This window comes from Astyanax mexicanus, chromosome 11 (genome assembly GCF_023375975.1).
Source record: "Astyanax mexicanus isolate ESR-SI-001 chromosome 11, AstMex3_surface, whole genome shotgun sequence".
NCBI classification, from domain to species: domain Eukaryota; kingdom Metazoa; phylum Chordata; class Actinopteri; order Characiformes; family Acestrorhamphidae; genus Astyanax; species Astyanax mexicanus.
The window spans coordinates 4311676-4336136 of NC_064418.1; the positions used below are offsets into that span (position 1 = coordinate 4311676).

The following is a 24461-nucleotide window of genomic DNA, read 5'->3' on the forward strand; positions in this document are numbered from 1 at the left end:
TGTGAGGAGTGTGATTAACGCGTCCCCCCCCCCCCCCCCCCCCCAACACACACACCCACACCCCCACACACACTCTTTCCTCGCTGAAGCCTAGCAACCACGGACAAAAGGCCCTGAGCTTTTACCGGCCTTAGGGCTCCGGCCTTTGATATGCCTCTATTTCACCCGGGCAGGTCTGATTAGACCGAGCAGAACACACTAACCTGCCCGGACACTAATCAACCCCGGTCCGGCCTGAACACTGACTGTTAAACACGGTACAGAGTTTTAACCGGGCGCGTGTTGGAGGAAAGTTTAGAAAGGTTGAGAGATGAGGGTTATTTTACTGAAACACATATCGTGCTCATGCGCGAGATCATTCAGAAGGTTGAACTTTAAATTTTATCAACAAAAATGAGCAATTTATTTTAAAGACAATGTATGTTCTACAATTACTTTAAATCTCTCTCATTAAAGGCTCTTTATTTATTTATTTATTTATTTAATTCAAAGTACAATTACATGACACATATCACATAACGCAAATGATATTTGCAGAATTTTATTATTTTTTCTGCTAAGCTTTGTTCATAGACATGTTTAAATAAATACATTTATTAATTAAATTAAAACAAAATTGAGCTCAAATAAAAATAAATTACTACAGACCATTGTTCAGACCAAATAACATTAAACCTTCTAATACGTCCAAGAGTCTAAACAAAAGTGTAAAACAGATACAATTTGTGACTATCACGCTTTCTTTCCCCATTCCGTTGTATTCCGATATGAATTTAAATGTTATTTCATCCGCTCTGATTAATGTGCACTAGCCGTAAGATTTATACAAAATGAAGCATTATATGTCCAAAGTCAATAAACGTCCATTTAAAGTTTTTAAATGCATTAAAAATAATTTATATTGTTCCGTTGATCAACTTGTTAAAAGCAAAAAGCTGTAACAAAATATGACAAAAATGAAAAACCAGTACTTTTGACCAGTACTTGAAAGAGTGGTTTAACAGAGGACGTGTAAAAGTCGGTAAAATCAATCAAGTTTCAACACATTTTAAACATATTGTCGAAATAGTTTTGATAAAACGGAGAAAAAAATCAGGAACGAGAAAAACGTATATGTTTCATTAAAATGATTACAAGTCATTTTTGGAGTACTGAAGCGACTGTTTTACTGGTCTATGACATGTTGATTTAACATTGAATCAACACAATGTCCTCAACCTTCTGCATTTTGAAAGAGCATTTTACTTGTACATTTCATCACCATATAATTTCTTAAAACGGTTGGATGGAGGAATAGAATGGTGGTTTGCTTCTATTTGCAGTAACTGCTTTTTAATTTAACACCATGTTCATGTTCAATTTGGTTTACTGTTTTAGTGTTTTTGAGATCAGATGTTCGATAATCAGATTGGTAATGGTGGGTAACATTCTTTATACTCATTTTTACTACAGTGATGTAAGTTTATTGGTAACAGTCTGTTAACCACAGAATTAACACCAAATTCAACGTTGATTCAATCATAACATCAGTGTTGATCAAGGTTATGTTCATTTTACAGAAGGATGAAATAGAAGGATATAAAATTAATTATTGCTAGGTAAAACTGTGCTCGTTTTCTAAGCGACGTCCTGTAGAAAGTTTTAATGAGATAATTTTTTAAGGGGCACCTGCGAGTTTTCGTGATGCTGTGAGAAGGGAGAGCAGCTCAAGGCCTCCTTCCCCTCCTTCTTCTCTCCAAATCCTCCCCATCCCCTCCCTCTTTCTCTACACAGCTCTACTGTAGAGCACTCTGGTCCTTCTGTACTGTTTTATCCTGGTTGCTTATGAATTAAATTTCATTTCAGTTACGCATTATCCCCTAAATGGTCTCTGCATTAAGAAACCTCTTGTTCCAGTCGTAAACTATTTCTGTTTTATTGCAGGGGGGAATAATCTTAGATGAAATTGGTTTGTCACATATTGTCATTACAGCGCTAGTAAAACAATGAAGTCATTATTGGCGGATCCCCGGGCGAGAAATTAGGCGAGTGAAACCATCCCCGCCACACGGGCCCCGTCGAGAAGGATGGAAATATGCAAAACGTTTCGTTTTAATTTTCGCTCCGACGCCGCTTTGCATACGTGCATTTTTCTCTCCGGCGGATTTTCTGTCTGATCGTTTCTGAAAGCAATCTCGACACGTCAGGGGGAACACAGGGACCCCGGTCCGGCCTAATTGAGTGGCGTCGGGAAGCGGCGAGGTCCTAATCGCGTTAATTGTAGCGAACTCTCTCTGGGAATTACAGTAAATGTATTTAAATAACTCCTCCTTGTAACTGGAGGAGATTACGTCAAGTAAGGAACATAATAGAAATGTCATGTAAAATTACACACAGATAGAGACAGGCTTCTCGCTTAGGCTGTCTACAGAGATGTCACTCAAATTCTCCCTAAAACATGATGTATAAAGTCGCCTCTTCCTAATTATACCTCTTAACAAGTTTAGGTAGCCAAGAAAAAAAGAGCTAAATACATTTTTCACTAACCATATGTCTATTTTTATATATATATAAAAAATAATAATAAAAAAAGAGACCACGCTCACATAAATGACGACTTTCTTCGATTTTGCCAAATTGAAAACCACTGGAATATAATCAACAAGAAGTTGGATGATCCCAAGCCTTCAAACTGAAGATTTAAGCTGAACTGCTTGAATTTTTGCACCAGGAGTGCATGGCATAAAGTTACTCAAAAGCAGTGTGTAAGACTGGTGGAGGAGAACATGATGCCAATATGCATGGAAACTGTTATTAAAAAACAGGGTTATTCAAATCAATATTTGGTGGATTCATAAAACCTTTACAAATATGAACTTGTTTTTATTTGCAAATAAATGCTCTAAATGACAATATTCTTATTTGGAATGGGAGAAATGTTGTCTGTAGTTTATAGAATAAACAACAATGTTCACTTTACTCAAACATAAACCAATAAATATCAAAATCAGAGAAACCGATTCAGAAACTGAAGCCTGGCAATATCTATCTTTTTCTCTTATGTCTAAATCACAGAGTTTTGCACTGTTTTGTACACTTACATAGCAGTTGACGAATTGTTATGGGTTATTTCTGCAATGTTAAATAAAGACAGAAGTACAGTCAGAGTGGGGTAATTTGTTTATTTGTATGATATTGTAACAAAGAGGGGCACAAACTACTGAAGAGCAAATTCTATATGGACTTTTTATGTAGTTAAACTGCTGCCAATATTTCTCCAGATTCACCATAAATATTCTAAAGTGTGTTTTTGATTGAATTTGCACTTAAAACTATGTATTTATTAATGGTTCCTGTAACATAGCAGGATATCATACTGACGCATGTAAAAATTTGCAGTTTTTTTGCCATTTGATCTTTTAGTCAAAGAGCAGGTTTATTACAATCCCAATATTTTTTGATGTAATATGTTTAGAAAAATAATTTGGCCTAAACAATACAAATTGTTATTATTGCATTATCCAGATAATTTGGAGTCTGTTACAACTATCTATCTAAGTTGGTTACATTTGAACCAATTTATTGCGTAGATTGTAACTGAATCAATTATTAAAGGTTTGTGTAGATGAGATATGAAGATGTGCATGTTCTTTATATATATATATATATATATATATATATATATATATATATATATATATATATATATATAAAGCACAGAATAGATTTTAATGCTGGAAACAAAGTATTAAACGAACACACGAATGAACACAAATCAAACACCATCTGCCCATCTGAAGTTGGAAAAAAAAGTGACCATTTCTGATGGACCTTCTCATGGCTTCATTTTTGACAGACAACAGCAGGCTTAGCAAACAGTGCAGTGCGAGGTTTCTCTGAGCTTTTTTACAACAGCAGCGTCAGATAAACCTCTCCACCTGGGGTTCCATCACTACACATATTGCATTTCTGCTCTAAGCCTATTGGCCCATTGGGCTTAAAGCCCAGTGTACTTACTGTCTGAGCTAGTGACTTATGCAGACACTGTGTCTGATTGTGGGAAATTCGGCAGCGGCCAACAAGACACCGGGCCTTCGCCATCGCCGTCTCCAAGACGTGACGGGAGGGTGGAAAATGAGATCACCAGATGAGATGACCAAAACAAATAGAAAGACCATTAGAAAATTAAAAATAAATGAGAATGAAAGGCTAAGAGAAGGGTGGGGTGTGTTTTGGGGTGGGGAGGGGGTTAACATGGGCCTGGTGCCAGGCAGGCAGCTTACTGTCGGCCCTTTGGGCTGGTCACAGCAGTGTCCTCCATCTTTTTTGTCTGCGTCTCAGGGCTGGCACCGAACGCCGACCTGAAGTGCTCGCCGCAGACACGATTGATCACGCCACATCCAGCCGAACGCTACGACGAGGCCTTCATTACCATAGTGACCAACTGAACTATTAACCATCCAACCCCTCCACCCTGCTCTCATACCTCCCCCACCACCCTCCACCACTTCTGCCCTTCTTGCCAAGGCCTCATCAACAGTGGGAGACAAAAGACTGGCAGACGCGAGAAAGAACAGAGTGTTCTGCAGGACGCATTCATGAGGAAAAAAAAAAGGCACAAGCGCAAGTGTCAAAATGACAGTCACTCATTCAATATGACATCCTGGAGTTTTGTTTAAAAAGGAGCTTTCTTAACAAGTAGTGTTGCTGGAGGTTTGACAGCACTGCTGAAGAGAACAATGGCGGCGTGAACTTGTGCTTCTCGGGCATGTTATGGGTGAAAAGCAGATGAGATTCATACACAAGCATACAGGATCATACAGGAGTCTACCAGCTATGAGACTGTGGCAACAAAGCAAAGCAGAAAACAGAGAGAAACGGCAGATATTTACTTACTGCAAAACGGACAAACACTGGCCCCTTGCGGTGTGTAAGTGTGTATATGTGTGTATTGTTGCCACACAGGTCAGCTTAGAGCTGATGCCTGCTTCAAAAACGTATTCACCCCCCTCGCACACTTCACCAGCTCAGAGTGCCCTCTTAAACAAAGGCGTGCGGTTCGGAGTGGGCTGCCGGCCCAAACTCTCCTCTCACTGTTGGTTTAAGGACATTCATGGCGGCTCTTTGGCAAATGATGTTTTGATGTGCCAGGCTCCGGACAAGCGTGGAAGAGCCTTGGGGCTGAATGGAGAAACAACTGTTTGTTTGCCCTTTTGCCAGCCTGGCCGAACCCTGGGCCAAACAAGTGACCCCAGCAAGGCAGGAGGCGGAGGCAGGGACGTATACATACACACACTCACACACACACACACTACAACCAAACACCACACTGTTGGGATGGAAATAGAGGGAGATAACAGCATAACAGAAAGTCACATATAAAAGTTTGGGCAACTGCTTGTTTTGGTCATCCTTGTTGCTGCTACGAAAAAAAAAAAAAAAAAAAAAACTCTTACGTCTAAAACGGCATATTTAAAATATTTTATTTCAAGACATTTTGGAGTATTTGTATTAGTGTCTTCATCATGAATTCATGAATTTGGTCAAAAGAAAAAAGTGAGAAACTGCACAAAAACATGGCAAAACATGGTGTTTCTTTTTTTTGCGATATACAGCTCTGGAAAAAATCAGTTTTCTGAATCAGTTTCACTGATTTAACAAATAACAGGCTGAAACAACAAAAAAAAAGATGCAGAGCTGTCAGGATTCAAATAATGCAAAGAAAACTAAGAGAAATAAATCAATATTTGGTGGAATAATCCTGGTTTTTAATCACAGTTTTCATGCATCTAGGCATCATGTTCTCCTCCACCAGTCTTACACACTGCTTTTGGATAACTTTATGCTGCTTTACTCCTGCTGCAAAAATTCCAAGCAGTTCAGTTTGGTGGTTTGATGGCTTGTGATCATCCATCATCCTCTTGATTATATTCCAGAGGTTTTAATATGGTAAAATCAAAGAAACTCATCATTTTGAAGTGATCTCTTTTTTTTCTTCAGAGCTGTATGTGCCAAAGTAAGTTTTTTAAATCTTGTAAGTGAGACTGAACAATGGCCAGTGTGCTCATGGCAAGGAGAAATGAATTATTAGAAATGAATTATTAGTATTCGAGCGAGGTCTGGTAGTAGGTGTCAGATGGATGGGACATTCCATTTCCAAAATTGTGTGGGCATATAGCATTCCTCATTCCACATTTATTTTGTGTCACACATGTACCGGATATATATTACACAGAATACATTACCACCCACAGTGGACAGCACAGTGGGTGGTAATGATCATGACCACCAGCTGCCCATCTGCTAGAAATGTCCACACAAACAGACAGAAAAAAAGTGACTCTCCAATGAAAAACATGTATCTCCATTTATGTTAAATTTTAGTTTATAACATAATTTGTTTATAACTCACAAACCGTCCCCCTACACTGTGACAAAACTTCTTAATGAACAGACCAATAGAAGTACTTTAAAATTACATGAAATAAACTATTTTTACATTGACTTCCTTTGAATCATAGGAAGGTTTATGTCTCTCCTGTAAAGTGGCTGTTATGGAGATACTTTGGAGATACTTGTTTTTTATTGGACAGCAACGATATATATACTTATCTGGTGCCTTCAGGTACCTTTCCACCTTAAAGATTGCATGTCTATAATAATAAATTCTCTGATAAATAAAAAGAATTTTGCAAAAATGATGCATAATGCAAATTTACAGAATTGCTGTTTTCTGTAAATCAAGGCACCACTGTATTATATTAAATCAAATGTAGATTTTTTCTGAATTCTTACACCACTAATAAAACAGGCATAAATTAAAGATGCACAATGACATTGATCTTTTGTGTGAGAATACAGACAGCCACATCAGACCATCCAACTTTTTTTTTTTTTCAGTTCTAGATGAGCTATAGCTAATGGTCTGAGAGGACGCGTCTGTCTGAAGTTCACAGTTTATCATCCGACGCCCTGCACGGTGACAGATACGGCTGCCCCGTTCAGCCCCGGTTTGGCTCATTTCCCCTGGACGGCCGAGGCCAAGGTGACGATGTTCTGGGCCTGCTTCAATGACGGCATGTCAATCATACTGCCATGGAAGGTGAACGCACCCTGGGGAGAGAAAAGCACAACTATGGATGAGTTAAAGCTCTATAAAAAGGAACAGAGAGATACTAGGTCTTATTCTATATTGAAAGCATATATTGTATTGTTTTCTATATGTGTACGATAAGAATAAGCGCAAATACTCCTGCCCTAAAAAAAATATATAATTTCATGCAATCATGAGTTTCCATCATGGTTCATGCTATTTTTCAACAAAAAAAATCAGGCAGAGAAACTTGCTACAATATCACATTTTAAAATATTAATTAGAATTAAACCCTTGGTAAAATGTTGCACTTCGAGTTGAGTCCAGCCAGTCATCCATGATGACAAAACGTTATGTTCGTGTGTTACGTTTTGTGATGCAGCCACATAAAGCCAAAAAAAAAAAAGCCACGTGAAGCTTTTAAAAAGTGGACAAAGATGTTATGTTATCTGCCAACCCATCCACAGTATCATCATAATAACATCTTTGAAAACGGTAAGTAGAAAACAGCTTATAAACCGCTATATTACATCACAGTTAGTTCTGACCCTGCAATGTGATTGGCTGAGAGGCATTCTGTGAGTGCCATTATCAGCCGGTAATGCACTGTAACCGAAGCTCTCCATGAATTACTCTGCCCCATACGTACAGATAACCTAGCGACGATGCAGCGCTTACAAGCCAAACAGCGCAGCTACAAACAGAGCAGCAATGGAACTATTTTAAATGGTGAAGTTTTTTAACTAAACATCCTATTTTCTCATCCGATTTAACTTAAAATCTTTCAGTAAACCGTGATAATGGAACTGTGGTATAATCGCAATAATACACTCAAGGTTCGTGCTATAGCATGTTATATTGGGACGAGGAACACAGAACAGCAGTGCCAATATTACACATTACAGCTTTGACATAAAACTACAGAATACAAATGTTTGAAAACTGTATTTCTGCATTATTGTGTCCGGATGAGCAGCAATTAGAATTCAAACCAGTTCTCCATGCTTAATTGGCATTCCAACAGAAGAAGTGTTGTCTACTTGTTCAGCAGTATGATTTGGATCAATAAAACCTTGTAGGAAGCTTATGGACAAATGCAGTGTTGTGTGTTTTGTTCGTGTCGGTTGGAGATTTGTGAAAATATTGCATTTTCTCCACCAAGATTCTCTTGTTTGGCTGCATGGGAAAAGCTGGAATAAGAGGAAAAAAACAAAAGGAAATGCTTCTGACAGCTGCATGAATTATTGCTGGAAGTCTTTTATTTGATTTTTAAAGGCCTTCATTCATTTTCCCGCTGCACAGTGCCAGATATTTCAATCAGCCAACACCAGTCGGAATAAGCTTCTGTTATACGCAGCCGTGTTTGCTGTAATGTTCGTTTATTGCCAAGAGCAAAACGCTGAAATCTGAATGTACGCTTCGGCGTTACCCTGAAATGCCAAGAGATAGAGAAAGCCCAGACCTCAGGTGGGTGTTTTATAGGCTTTTCCTGTTTATGTGAAGGGGAATTTAATAGTCCAAAGAACAAGCGCAGAAAAAGTAAGCCCAGAGAGAGACAGTGCTCCAGTGTGCGGCCTAATGGCGTCTGATGACGGCACAGAGCTGAGAGGGCCACACAAGCTCCCTCAGGCTAGCCTTAATCTAAGAATTACTGGCAGCGAGGTGCAGGCAGATTGTGCATTAGCGGCACACTGTCTCTAGCGCGGGCAGCCCCACAGAGTACGAAACACAGGACTCACTGATGCACTAAATTTTTATTTTGCTTTTTTTTTCTCCTTGTCTTGCGATGCTCTCCATTGCAGAGTGATGTGATTTTGAGGTGTGCTTGAGGAGCATGCTTTCGCGCCGTTACTGCAGCAGGAATTTTGCGCTGCCAGTCAGAGTCTGCCACATTAGTCTCTGCTAGCTGCCCGGCTGCGTGTAAAAAAAAAAAAAAAAAATGCGCACCAGGCTGTGGGAGGGTGGCGTGAGGGTGATAGCAGGGTGGGAAGTTTGGGTGGGACACAGTGACGTTTACCTTCCCCAGTTTCTGGTGCTCTTCAAACGCAGCGATCAGCTCAGTGGCCCATTTGACTCTCTCAGGACTGGGGGAGAACTCCTCCTGAACTGTCTGGATTTGGTTGGGGTGGATCACTTGTTTTCCTTGGGAGAAATGTGGGAGAAAACAGAATCAGTATTTTCAATAATTATATCATATGATAATAACTTCATGTGTACAATACCAATTACAAAAAAAAAGTTGGGATGCTGTGTAGAATTTAAATAAATGCAAAAAAAGAGAAAATAATTAAATGATTTACAAATCTCATAGACCCATACTTATATAATATTGTTTATATTGTGTGGTTGGTGTGGCGCAGTGTATAACACCACTACCTGCCAGTGAGCGAGACTGCGGTTCAATTCCTCGCCTGGGTGACTGTTGCTCCCTGAACAAATTTCTATTTTTCATTTTTAACATAACATCAAAAAAAAAAAACAATAAAGTAATTTGTTCTTTACATTGTCTTAAAATTTTAGCATAAATGGACCCTTAGAATTTTTTTTATATTTAAAATTATTTAAAAATATATATTTTACACTGACATGTAAAATGTCATGTCCCATGGTAGCTACTGTGTGGTATATACACACACTGAATGCGGATGTGATTTCACTTGTCTGTTTAATAAATGAGCGCACTTGAGTGAACTTTTAAATAAAACGTCTCATCCGTCTGGCACACAATCAAACCTTTATATCTCCTTGCTATGAGTATACAGGCCAGTGTTCAATCTCACTCACAAGATAGCACCTCACAACCTATACTAAATATACTGTCTATGATGAATATAGATGAATATACTGTTACACTCACAAGATAGCACCTCACAACCTATACTAAATATACTGTCTATGATGAATATAGATGAATATACTGTTATCTCAAGACTTGTTTCACGTAAAGTGTAAGTTGATGTTCACTGAAATGTGAGAAAAGGATATATTCTTTTGCAGAAAACTTTTCAATTGGGAAAAACAAGGTTTTGTTTAAACACTGAGAAAATAAATGCTCTCATCATTCTGTGTTTAATTAATGATTAATAAAATATTGTATTACATTTAATAAGAATGAATTGACATGTCTAATGTTTTTCAATAAACCTGTAATGATTATGTTTTTGACCTATTGTAAAATAAATAGATTAATAGATTAAACCTTCATTTTGCTGACCTCCATATTGTCCTATTGTCTTTTCCTACAATTGTTTAAAAAAAGAATGGTCTTCACCAATAAATCAATAACAGCATCTCCATATACATACATAGTCATAGTGAAAAAGTAAATACATCTTTTTAACTTTAAAATGAGTGCAATTGTATTATTTTGCTATTAAATAAATAAATAAATAAATAAATAAATAAATAAATAAATAAATAAAATGTTAATTGCTGCTATAAAAACGGCAGTAAAACACAAAAAGGGTTAGTAGGTTAATATTTTGTGTACTAAGCTGCCAAACCTGCACTATTAAGATTAGTGTATAGTATAGACATTAAATTATTGGGACACAGCCTACATCAACTTACATCACTTCCTGTGTGTTTTATCTGTTCCCCGAAATCATTCAACATTTTCAGAAAGTGTTTAGAAATTGTTCATATAACTGAAAAGTGAAAACTGAGGAAAAACCTTGCTGTTTTCTTATAATGACCACCGAGCCTCAAAGGGTTAAAGGACTTTTCTGTGGTGGAGCGTTCTCTAGAGGCGGCGGCTGATCTGACCAGCATCCACTTTTTCTCCAGCTTGATTCTGAGCGACTCAGCGGGGAGAGAGGATGCTATGAATCATGGGTGTCATCCTGATTTTCACCCTGTGCCCAAACCCAACTCTGAAACTTTACTGCACGCTTAGTTACACTTCAATCTGAGTCAGACTCTGTGAGACTCTGCTTCCAATAACACACACACACACACACACACACACACACACAATACAAACATACATACAGTACATTTCACACTGTGAAACAGCTATACCAAAGAATGTGCAACCAACCTTATGTATACACAGTAAACTCAAGGGCCTGACCGATATATCAACTGACTGACAATATCTGACGATATTAACATTTATAAATATATAAAAAAAAAAATCACTTACAATTGCTAGCAGAAAAGTTATGATAGTCATGTGACATTCGGTTTAAAGTCTGTTAAGCTTATTGTCAATATAGATAACTCCTGAATATTTATTTAAAAATAATAAAAGGTTAAAGTAAAAAGTAAGCTACTGTCATCACAAATAAATAAAAAAAAAAAACAAAAAAAAAAAAAACAAAGGCACAATATGACATGCTTACAAATGTATTCTTTAATATGACTATACAATAAAAATCATGATAATGTAAAAAAAACAACATTTTTAAAATAATAAAAATAAACAAAAATTACTGACAAAATTGGGAAAACTTAATCAAATATTATAGAATAATAGAAGCAAAAAAAATCTGTTAAGATGTCTCTGAAGCTTTCAATTATATTATTTTTGATTATTTATAATTTTTTAAGTTTATAAAAAATGACAGATGAGAGATCAGACACAGATATAAAAAGTGTATGTTTTTTCCTTTATTTAGTTGTATTTTATTGTTTTAATCAATACCTTTATATCTGCACTGGTTACAAAATAACCAATATCATTCAGTGTCTACTGCAAATATTCATGTAACAATTAGGGCTGCCTATATTGTTTTTTTGTGTGGATTTTCCCAGTGTACAGTGCAATGCCTCTACTTTCATCATCATCATCATCATCATTTTAATTTTTGGCTAATTTAACATATTTAAAAAGCATTATTTTTCATGTGCCCATGTTAGGACATTTAATGTAATATGTGTTTATTTTCTATTCTATTCTATTTATTTGTATTTCATTGATTTATTCTGCATACTTTAAATTCATTAAATGCAAAGTTTTTGTTTTTTTTGCTCTATTATTAATTAAGAAAGGTTGGTTCACTTAGTTTTATTAGAAAATCAACAAAATGTGTCATTTTAAAAATAGATCTCCAAATGCACAGGACATCTTATCATCTCACACACGCACACGCCCACATACACCCCCTCACACACACACACACACGGATGGAAACAACTGACGTCTGTAAAGCTCAGCTTTGGCCGTGTTAATGACCTGATAGTGGGGTGAGAAATCGGAGAAGACTATAACTGATGCCCATGAAATCCCACTTTATGTGATGCAAGGCTGCCATTAGCTTATGTCTCTATAGACAAAACAGGAGACACAAATAATCCTGTTGAGTCCGTACTTAATGTTCATGCAGTAAAACCTAAAACACACTTCATATTTAGTGTCATTTTTTATAGCATATTTCATTAAATTTAATTTTCTATCAAGAGCCTCATTTTTTATATTTCTTCTCATTATTTTTAAGTGGCTGTTAGTCTGCAGGTCTGTGCAGCAAAATCATCTCTGTCATCTCTATTTTGGCTATGCCAATAACATTTGTTTAAATTATCAGTAAAAGTATCAGTAAAATAGTGACTTGGTTCTAGAATACATTTTTTCAGCAGGATTCAAAATTTTGGACACCTTTGTGTTCAGTACAAGTCATTTACAGAAAACTTAGTCAAACGAAAATTAGTTATTACATTTTCAGCAGATTTGTAGAAAAAAATTATTGTTTTAAGTTGTTTATTTCTAAAATTATATTTATTCTACAAATAAATGAAAATATAAAGCTAAAAACACAACATTTTACACAAAACATTTTTTGAGTATATTTCAGTATAGATTCAATAGATGGAAATCAACAAAACAGCTATACCAAAAAAAATAATAGGCAATTAATGTGCAATTAATTTTGAGTGTGTACACACAGTAAACTCAAGAGCCTGATCGATATATCAACTGACTGACAATATCAGACGATATTAACATTACATAGATTTATAGGCATCAATTAAACAGGGTTCATATAGGTTTTAACCAATACATTTTCATGATTTTTTCATGACTCTTCCATGCCTTCAGACATGAACAGTAAAATAAAAAATCAATCAAAACTATAATCAAAACTGACCAAATTTTCATGAGTTTTCCGAAACTTCCTGGGTTTTTTTATTTTTCCAAAACTAATCCAGGCCAGGAAGTTGCTACTATCAGTCATTTCATGACCTTTCCAGGTTTTTCATGACCGTACAAACCCTGGATTTATTGGCCAGCCATACTCTAAATACAATGTTTTAAGCTGGATATACTTTTTCTCCTGTATGTTCTCTAGAGACATATTTATGAAAGAAAACTGGTATGAAAGAACGCAAGAACTGAAGCAACAGCCCAAGAGCTTCCATTCTATCCATCTATAGGTTTTATCCACTAAATCTTTCATGTGTTCTCACTTGTTCTCAAGTGCCAGAGAAACAAATCTAACTATTGTGTCCAGGCCAATATAAAAAAAAATATGTCATGAAACCTGATTCTTCTTTAAATCTTTGTAAATTAGATGTAAACTTATATTTACTTAGAAAATCACAAAACAAAACATGCAATTTAACCAAATGCACCTAAACTTGTGCACAAAAATGATTTTACAGGCGCTGAAAATCAACCTGCTGAAAAGTACTGTATGAGGCGCCGGAGCCGTCAGCAGGGACTTTTGCGTCACTTTGCGGATTAAGAGTCTCCGAAGAACAAATCCGCAAAGGTATCTGGCAGGCTGAGAATTCAGCGCATGAGAAAACCATTATCTTCATCTGCTAGCCTTACCCCAGTTAACCCCTCGGAACGACGACTCGCAGCCATGTGTGACACATTTCAACTTGTGCACATTTCATTCATGATGTAACATATGATTGACATTATTAGGCTTTAATATGTTAACACACTCCTGCGCTCGGCACAGGTGTTACTTTCTGCCACATTTGTTTCAGTGACATGGAGACAGAGTGTTTTACAGGATGCAGTTTAGTGGATCCAGTAACGGTTAATGAATAATGCACAGCTAAAAAAAAAGAAAAAAAAAAGAAAAGAAAATAGCTGAGGGGCAAAAATTAATAATAATAATAATAATACAGCGACAACACTGCTTACAAATGACAGCGAGACATACACTTAAATGTAAATAAAGCAAACCAGCTTGGCAGAGGGTGTAAGTGTCTGTCGGGCAGGGGCCGGCGTACGCTGAGGAGTGGATGGAGGGTGTGGGTGGAGAGGGATGTGTGTACTGTCCCTCTCCGCTCCCAGAGGAGCCGGCCTGTTGGATCAACAGCCTGAAGAGGAGGCTGAGGGCCTGCGTCTGCGACGCCCGGCCCAGAAAAGGCTGGCGGGGGGTAGTTCCCTCACATCAACAAAATATGCCCCCTTCCCTGTACTGCCACCTGTTCAGGAGCTGTCTGCTCTGAGCCAGCTAGTGACAGAGCCAGCACGAGGGGCGTGCCCGGCCTTTGCGCTGTGCAGTGATTGGCCGGCCGTGGTGCATCATTTATGCCGCCCAAAGCAGGCAAACCAATCAGAAGGTGCCATCTGGTGCGGGTACCTCTCGATGGGGCGTTTTTTGGTTTCGCAGAAAGCCCCTCTCTGTTAGACGATGCTCAAAGTAGCAGGAAGATGAACAACAGTTTGGCAGTTTTATGATTTTTTGGATATTATTTTATTTTTTATTGATTTTTTTGTGAGATTGTGGGACTATAATGTGTTCACATCTCATCTCACTCTGCGATAACAGGATTTGTAAACACATACATTCAGATAAAAAAAAATGTGCAAAAAATACAGCATTTAGTTTTACTGTAATCAGTTTAAAACAATAAATAAAAGATATTCCACAAAAGATACATAAAATAAGAAAACAACAAAAACAAAATACCCAGTCCAATCAATCATTTAAATGATCATACGTATGAATTAATGTGAAAGCTATTTTTTTTTTATATATAAATCACAGATAAACCTCTTATGAGCTCTCATGAGCTGTAGGTCACCCTCAGACACTTTAATACTGTAATCAAGAGCCACTCATGTGTGAATATTCGCAATAACACATCTAAGTAGAAATATTGAATAATAAAATCAACAGAGGTCAACAGTATAATTTTGTCATATATATATATATATATATATATATATATATTTTTTTTTTTTTTTTCAGTCAGATCTGAATAATGACCAAAAATGTAAATTCACTGCTATTAATGAGTTAATGAGTTATTATATTTGTATACTGGTTTAAAAATAGAAAATCACGTACATGCATTTTTTTTTTTTAAGTAGACGGACCCTAGAAAAAAAAGTGACCACTATAAGCTATTACCTACAATTCTATGTTTTATGAATGTTTATTAATATTTTTCAGGTTGAAGGTTTATTAAAATACATAATACATAAGGACATACTGTATTTGAATGGCTATAAAAGCAGTTAAATCATAATGGTGTGGTTTTATTTTATCCTTTTATTTTTCAGATTACTCAAACACACACATACGTACAAATGCAAACAGGCACACACACACACACACACACACACACACACACATATACACACACTTATACACACAAACAGGCACACACACAGGCGTGCATGGGAAGTGTAAACAGTGTCTGTAGTAGGCTTCCTCACCCGGGCGGAGTGTCTAGCGGTGGCTAACGGCTCTGCTGTGGAGTTCAGCAGCTAGCTGAGAAAGCAGGCTCTGAACACACTCACTCGTGAGACTCGGTCCCTCCTGCCGGCAAGCACACACTGGTGAGCGGAGCGCTCCGCCAGTACTGCGTTCCAACTTCAACATGGCAAGCCTCGCCTGCTCCTCTGACTGAGCAAATTACACCTAACCTCAGTAGTGTGGCTGCTTTCAGAATAGGTTCACATTGTGCATTGTGGAAGATACAGTTTCAGCTTCAGTTTGACCACCGACACACAGTTTTTCTCATTTCTAAGCAGGCCGTGATCTTTCTCGGTTTAACCTCAGCCACAGATTAGACAATAATAACAGAACGAGCGCATTAAATCACATTCGTTGGATGTGCAATACGTGGGCCACGTGGCAAACTAAAATTAGAAGCTGGGAAAGAGTGTCCAAAAGAAGCAAAAAATGCGAGGGAATGGCACTGAGGAAGAAGAAGAAGAAGAGGGGACTAGAAGAATGCTGTGAGACAAAAGCCCAGCGCACTGGAGGAATGGCAGTGTTGCTGTAAACAGAGATGAGCAGGGGGAACAGTGTGTGTTCTGCAAACAGCCATTACATATTCATTAGCAGAGGCTCTGAGGAGGGCTGCCTGTGGCCTCCTGTGGCCAGTTACCCGCTCACCGGGACTCCACACACACGCGTTGCCTGGCTACAAACCCACACAGCGCTTAGCTGCGAACATACGGCCGCAGCTCGCTCTGCGAGCAAATACACACATATACACACACATACACATACGCGTATACGCACACACACTTCCACACAATCAGGAACATACACACACTGCCGCAAATCGCAAACACACAATTCCACAACAGACGCAAGCACGCACACAGTATAAATTGAGCAAGGTGGTCTCAGGCCTCAAATCAGACCTATAAACGCAGTGTTCAATTTTCATCCTCGCCGGCTGCCAAACACTCGATTCAATTTCCCAAATCCTTTGGTGCAAAAATGGCCGAAATAACTTCATCTGCCCCAAAAAATACGTAAACACAGATAAGATAGAAAATGCAGCGCCTCAAGCTGTCGCACCTTAAAAACGCCCGCATCAAGAAGGCCGACGCTCGAGAGTTCAAAGCGGCATTCTGAAGAATTCATAAAAGCACTAATGAGCTGGAACTCCAGTAAACAAGCGGGCCGAACACTCAAAGGAGCACGCACAGAAACATGAAGAGAGGCGCGCAGCCTGAGGGACAGCCACAGTACCCCAGGAACCTCTCCATGCTACAGCAGATGGGCCTATAAAGCCCGCATCACTACAGCATGCGCCCGCCTGGACCCAGCATATTGTAACATCGCATTCTTTAAATATAAAACAGAACACACAGGAGAGAGGAGAGGATACGTTTTATCACATGCTATTGAACCAAGCATCACATTCTTTTTAGGAGACAATGTATGTATGTGTGTGTGTGTGTGTTATATATGTTTATATACAGCATGTATACAGAGATACAGACATAGACTGAGAAGACTCTACTATGCTGCAAAACTGATAAAATATCAAGAATATACAATATACAGAAAATACAGCATATTCATATATTGCATTCATTCATGTTGTTTTCCAATATTATTAGAATCTTTGAATCAGTGGGTCTTTACATTGTATCAGAATTTAATGATGAACAGATCAATAGAAATGCTTTAAAATCACATGGAATGATATAAAGATACATGATATTTATTGTGATATTTTGATATTGTGATATTTTGAAAAAAGAAAAACCCAGTTCCTTGAAACTGTGATTAAAATACTATCTATTGCAATGCTTCGTATTCATTATCTGCAGCATTTCCTACAGTTAAACAGCACTAATTCAACTTTTAGGAAAGAAATGTGTAGTTGGTCAGTGTTAATAAAGCAGTGATGATATTTATAACATGCCCAGAATATTATTGTATTATTGTATTTTGTGTATAAGGAAATCAACATTTATCACAATAAAATAAAATATTGTTATATTGCCCACGCCTGCTTGGAAACAATGATATTTAATTTTTTTGAGATGAACTAGTACATATAGGTATATATGATGGGATACACTGTCCAGCACAACTTGAGCACACATTCCATTCAATGTGGACCTGTGTGGGTGGGTGTGTGTGTGTATCCAGTGAACAACCTACCAGTAAAGCCCATATGTGCGCCCTCTCTGGCCTGTTGCAGAAGCCCTTCCCCATCCTTGTAGTCAATGTAAACAAGGTCAATGGCCTGCAGGCCAAAGGCTTTAGTAGTGACCACCACTTTCTGCCGAGCGTACAGCAGCTCTCTGGCATCTTTGGTCCTGGTGGCACCTTTAATCCAGACCAATGTTGTATACACACACACACACACACACACACACACACACACACACACACACACACATACACAGATCAGACACATAGTGATCAGGGAAACATGGACATTCAAACAATTACAGCATCATATAAAGCAAAATAATAATCAGTGTGGCCTGAACAGCTGAGCCAATCAAAGAGATCTGAGTTAGTTTCTGTCATAAGAAAACAAAAACGAGCAGATGAAAGTGAAGAGAAGAACAGAGCAAGCAGTATGTTAATGGGCAGACCTATGCTGGCACAGAAGTCATCAGAGCCGAACACCACTCCGTCGTGATGCAGACCAACTTTTGGTCCGAGCTGCCGGATCTCTTCACACACAGCCTGGAACACACAGAGGAGACACAAAGAGCTCTGTCTGTGTGAGTGTGTGTGTGTGTGTGTGTGAGAGAGAGTGTGTGTGTATGCTGGCACTCGATCAAGTCGCTCAGTCAGATGGCTCAAATTTCCCTCATAACTCCCTCAATCAATGTCTCTGCTTCAGCTTCTCACATAGAAGTTCATACGTGGAAAATGATCAGTTATAAAAACAATACACGTCCATGCACACACACTTACACACATAAACACACACACACACACACACACACAGTCAGAGTCACACACACACACACACAGTCAGAGTCACACACACACACACACAGTCAGAGTCACACACACTCTTACACACACACAGTCAGAGTCACACACACTCTTACACACACACAGAGTTATAATTAATAGCCTGATATAGCTGTGTATAACTGTGTCCCTGTGGATAATAAAAAAAGAAGGGGTTTGGGGGGGTGGGGGGGATAGGGGACGCAATCTGTGAAAGTCTTTCAAAGCCGAGACGCAGCACCAAAGTGGTGTTGAGGGAAAGGAAGGAAAGTTTGGAATGTGAGACGATTCGAGACACGGAGCAGATGGAATTCGTCTCGTGCTTTTGTTGGGTTCCAAATTAATTTCACTTCTTGCTGTGACTCTGCAATATTTCCCTGTCTCTGCTCTGGGATTCGCTCTAGCCAGCACAATAGAGTTCAAGACTGAGGGGGGAGGGAAGGAATTCAAAAACAGGGGAAAAGAAAAAGAAAAATCAGAAGAAATTGGCCTGCATTTTTACAGCCCACAATGTAAAACCATAATCAGTCTGAAGGCAAATTAATTCTGTTAAGTCTGTTTTATGTAAAAGTGGATATTATCAACCATTTCAAACTAATATTTACTGATTAATATTAATATTTTAAGTTTTAAGGCGATATAAACATTTAAACTTAAAGATTATTTGAGCTGAATCATGATGTTATCATTGACTGCTTCTTTTTAATATTAATCTATTTGGGTAAAACTTTTAAATAAGGGTGCATTAATTAACAGTACTTACCTAAAAACATTGTTAAATTGTAAAAAGTAATGTCTTAACTGATTATTTATAAACACCAGCGAAGACATTATTAAACATGTTGTAAACAAAAATGAATTGAGACAGCAGTTAAGACATTTATGTTGATTGATAATGACTTTACTAGTGTCTATTGATGATTAGATGAGACATTCTTTAGTAAGTACTGGATGTGTCCCCCCATTTCTGTCACTCACCATCAGTGTGTAGTGTTAACCCCTAGATCATACATTATAATTATCTGCTGGAACTGCTGTATGTTGTAGGCTGTAAGAGCAAGCATCATTTTCTGAGCTGCTAATTTCTTGCTAACTGCGTTGGTGGTGTGCTATACTGGTCACACTACAGCATTTTTCTTTTTCCACCTAATTTTCTGAGTAATTCAAATCTACATTTTACTTAAATTACTGGCGCGGCTGGTGTGGTGCAGTGGATAACTCCACTGCCTGCCAGTGAGCTACCATATGGGAGACTGGGATTCAATTCCAGGTCTGGGCGATTGAATTGTGTGATACACCAATAAGAGTCCTTGGGCAAGACTCCTAACACTACATTGGCCCAAATCTGTAATATGGATAACCTTGTAGGAGCATCAGCTAAATTTTGTAAATGTAGAAGTAATGTATATGTAAATTAAGCCAAAAAGAAGACTAAATACAAATTGATTTCATTCACCTGACCATAAAATTCAAAGCAGAATTACTGCAAAGCAATTGATTTAAAACTAAAGCATCAGATATAGGCCTAATAACTGTGTTACAAAAAGTTGAGGCACTAAATTACTATCAATGTATCCAGGCTCACAGTGTCTAATTTTCAATTATGGTAAAAAAAAAAAAGGGTATAATTGGAACGACAAAATAAAACCTCCACAAAATCAATACAATAATTCAGTTAGCACTTGTCAAAAAGCTGCAGGCACTGATTTACTCCTGTGCACACAGTGACAGCTTCCTTAATCTGACTACTACTGCTATACAAACTCCCTACACCTGCATTTTAGGCTGTAATTTACCTTAAAATTCAGCAGCCCCACAGCAGATTCCACAAAGGTGACTAAGCGAATGGGCTCCATCAGCTTTCGGCCTTTCAAGTGCTGCTGAAACCTGTCAACAAACTGACACACACACACACACACACACACACACACACACACACACACATATACACACACACAGACAAACACACACAGACACATACGCACCAATCATTATTTATTCATAAATAATGACCAGCACTCATCTGTGGGGAACATCAATAAAGAAAGATCACCGTCTGGATAAAAATAAATAAATTAATAAATAAAGTAACGGAAACTGTTTGTTATTGAGGCGAGTTCGCTTCCCCGTCTGACATTCAGCATTTGAACCCTTGAGGAAAAAAAATCCCTTTAAATCCCTTTAATCATGTTCAAACTGATGCTGATGGTACATTACATTACATGTGACAGACACCCAATTAAATCCAGGAAACTAGAAATACCATGAGTCAGGGTTTAAGAAGTGAGAGCCATAGGTTGTTGTTTTTCTTTTTTCTTTTTTTTTTCTCTCTAAACTCAACAGTATTCACTCACTCACTCCTGGGGTCTTAACGCTGGACTGATGCTGGGGCTTCGCAAGCCCCCTCAAGACGTACTACATGTTCCAGTGCGTCTTTAGAGAGAGAGAGAAAAAAAGAAGCAAAGAGAAAGAAAAGAGAAGGGGAAATGAAAAGCCAAGGGGACAAGATTTGAGCTTTCTTGGGAGAGCATTTCATTTTGGCATTATTCGTTTTTTTTGTTTTTTTCTTTCTTTCCTCCCCTCGGCCTCCCCAGGCAGAAGGACCAGCGAGACGTGTGACAATCAGGGTGTGATGTGACACTTCTCCCAGCCTTTCATTCTGCCGCATTCTCTCTCTCTCTCTCTTTTTTTTTACTCCACTAATATTTAAGCTTACCTAAGAAGGCTTTAAAATGAAGTTTAGTTCTTTGAAGACCAAAGCATTCTGATTTTTTCCAACAGACCAGTTCACAGCTAGCTGTGCACTGCCAGTGGGGTAGCCCGAATTCCAAAATCTATCATCTGGAAACACACAAAAGCACCCTCCGTCAGATATTTCCTTTCAAAGCCAGTTTAAAAAAAAAAAAAGAGGGGGGAAAAAAAAGGAGACAGGATGGAGGGGTGGGTGGGGGGAGGTGAGAGAGAGAGAAAGAAGAATGAAAGAGAGAGAGAGAAAAAGAATGAAAGAGAAAAAGAATGAAAGAGAGAGGGGAAGAGAAAGAGAAGAAGAGAGAAAACTCATAAGAGAAATGTGTAATTTCCTATCCCCTCTTTTTCTCTCTCTCCATCCTTTCTTTTTTTCGCAAACTGGGGATTATTTCGAGGATCAAAATAACCTCAGGTAAGTCTTTTTGTGTATTTTTTTTTTCTTTCTCACTCCCCCCCTAAATAAAGACAAAAATATCCCGTGCGCACTTGTTTTATTAGCTCAAAGAATATATGGCTTCATTGAGGGACTTTTTGTATTTTTTTTTTTCTAATGGGGAGAATTTTAATCATCTCCCCATTCAATCTCAGTAGGATAAATCATATCTGAGAGATTTGCATAAATATAAACCATCAAAGCCTTTTCATCTTCAAAGGGGTTTTCAAGACCCAATAAGCTTTGTACTGTAATCATCTGAGGTCACAACCCTGCAGGAGCAAGGCTGCTATGGCAACATAAAAACTAACGCCGAGGGCTTAGCATAATATTCCCCCCCTAAACACCGAGCGAGGGCCGCGTTCCCAACCGGGCGCTGTTCCCTCGCGTCCGCGCACTTCCCCTCGCTCCTCACGCCTCTGTTTATCGGCCACCGAGCCTCGGCGTTTGGCGCGGCCGCTGCGGGTGGCAGAAATGAAGAGTTTATAGAGCCCTCGAGTGGTGGAGCACGAATGAAAAGCTCGGGCCAAAACAATTCACAAAACACCGGCTCTATGACTGAGTGGGCTATTAGGATGGTGAGGATGTTGAGGAGTGGGGGAAAATTACAGGTACGGCCAATGACTTTAGAAATTGAACGCTTATTCAGCCGAGGGGATTTCTGAATTTCCCTCAATGTTTTTTTTTTTAAGCAATAATACAGTTCCCAGGTTGGAAGAGAAAAGGGCCTTTCTAGTAGGTCAATGGCTCGACGTGAGCTGACCCTTCTAGTACTTCTTCAGCCTTCAGTCTTGAGTCTTGGAAGAAGGAGGAGGAAGTAGAAGAAGTAGTAGAAGAAGAAGAAGAAGAAAAAAAAAGCATCCCGTCTTCAATAAGAGCTGAGCTGCATTAGCCATTCCTTCAGTGTTTGTGGTCGTGAGAATAGTGAGAAAAAGAAGAAGAAGAAGAAGAAGAAGAAAAAAAAAAAGAAAAGCCTACGCTCAGAGAGAAAGTGATCATGGGTGATCATGGGAGAAGGAGAGGGCTGGTGAAAAAAGGGCGGGGAGTGGACAAGTTTCCATTAATTTTCTTCAAAAGAGGGCCAGATTAAATGTTTCCGGCCTGGTGAAGTGCTCATTTCACTGAGGGGGGAAGGGAGGAGAGAGAGAGATAGAGAGACTAAAAGAGAGAAGAGAGAGAAAGAACCAAAAAAAAAAAAAAAGCAAAGAGAGGAGACTAGAGAGCCGGGCTTGGAGCCTGACCTTTTCAGAAAGCTGGTGCACACCCAATGGCGTGGCGGCTGAAGAATGCACGCGGCTCCGAATTTGCAGGAGGATTGTCCCCGGACAAAGGGGAGGGAGTTACGCCTGTTATAGTCCAATAAGCCTTGTCAGTCAAACAAGCCGAGAGAAAGGGAAGAGAAAAGGAGAGCAAAAGATTTTCACACAAAGGGAAACAAGTAAGTCCGTCTTTTAGCAACAAATCAGTGTGGAGGTTCTGCTGCTAAGCTTGCCAGAGAAAAGAAGAGGAAGATAAACAGCGGCGGGATTTGCGGCCTGACGGCAGAAGACACGAGGAGGAGGAGAGGAGCCGTAATCAGGCTGGAGTACTCCAAGTCCCTGAGGAGTTAGCAGTTAGCAAGTTTATAATCCAGTGAGAGACAGACAGAGAGAGAGAGAGAGAGAGAGAGAGAGAGAGAAAGAGATTTAGCAGAAAGTTTAGCAACTTTATTATTTTAGCTGTATAAATGATGCAGTTAATAATAAATTAAATAAGTAGCATTCAGACAGTAAAAATATATTGAGTACCAGTAAAAAGTTTGGACATATCTTCATATTCATTGTTTTGACTTTTTCTTTACATTCTAAATTAATACTCAAGTCATCCAGACTATGAAGAAGGGATACATAAGGAATCATGTAGTAACTTGTATCATGTAGCGTTTATTCTGTGCAACAGAGGTAATTCTTGCACTTCCTTTCCTGGGGCAGTCCTGATGAGAGCCAGTTTCATCATAACGCTTTAATTATCATTGTGATTGCACTTGAGGATACTTTCAAAATTCTTGAAATGTATCAGATTGACTTTCCTTCATTTCTTAAAGTATTTTTTCATTACTTAGTTGAGTAATATGGATTAGAACATTACTCAAAAAGAGCTACTTTATTCACTGTATACCTGTAACCGCTTCAAACCTCTACCTCTTCAAAACTTTACAACTGATGCTCTCAAACACATTAGAAGAAAAGAAATTCAAGTAATGAATTAACTCTTGACAAGTTCAGCACAGCTGTTAACTGAAAGCCTGAATTCCAGAAAATGTGCAAACCACATTTAAGCAAGAGGACCTATTTTGAAGGAGTTAAAATATACTTTACTATTTTAGTTGAAATAGGACTTTAGTATGAATCTACAATGCACAAAATGCTAAAAAATAAACCCTGTGAATTTAATGGTATTTTTACTTTATTTGTTCACGTATTTATTTATTTGCTATTTTAAAATACACAGACATTACAGCCAGATTTAACCATACATGAATACCGCAACATATTATGATATTATTAATGCACTTGTTTCCAGGATTGGAGTAAAA

The 24461-nt window shown here is 38.3% G+C and overlaps 1 protein-coding gene across 4 annotated transcripts in view; it reads right to left on the reverse strand.

The window, feature by feature from the left end:
• Positions 1 to 5406: 5406 nt before the first annotated feature.
• clybl (citrate lyase beta like) overlaps positions 5407 to 24461 on the reverse strand; it is a 92854-nt gene continuing 73799 nt past the window's right edge. For all 4 annotated transcript variants that reach the window (XM_015603957.3, XM_007227774.4, XM_022680624.2 and 1 more), the window contains 5 exons: positions 20502 to 20603; positions 18336 to 18429; positions 17893 to 18060; positions 9090 to 9214; positions 5407 to 7092 (listed from right to left, as the gene is read on the reverse strand). In XM_015603957.3, coding sequence (XP_015459443.3) covers positions 6997 to 7092; positions 9090 to 9214; positions 17893 to 18060; positions 18336 to 18429; positions 20502 to 20603 — 585 coding nt within the window. In that variant the 3' untranslated portion in view covers positions 5407 to 6996. The remainder of the gene's footprint in view (positions 7093 to 9089; positions 9215 to 17892; positions 18061 to 18335; positions 18430 to 20501; positions 20604 to 24461) is intronic.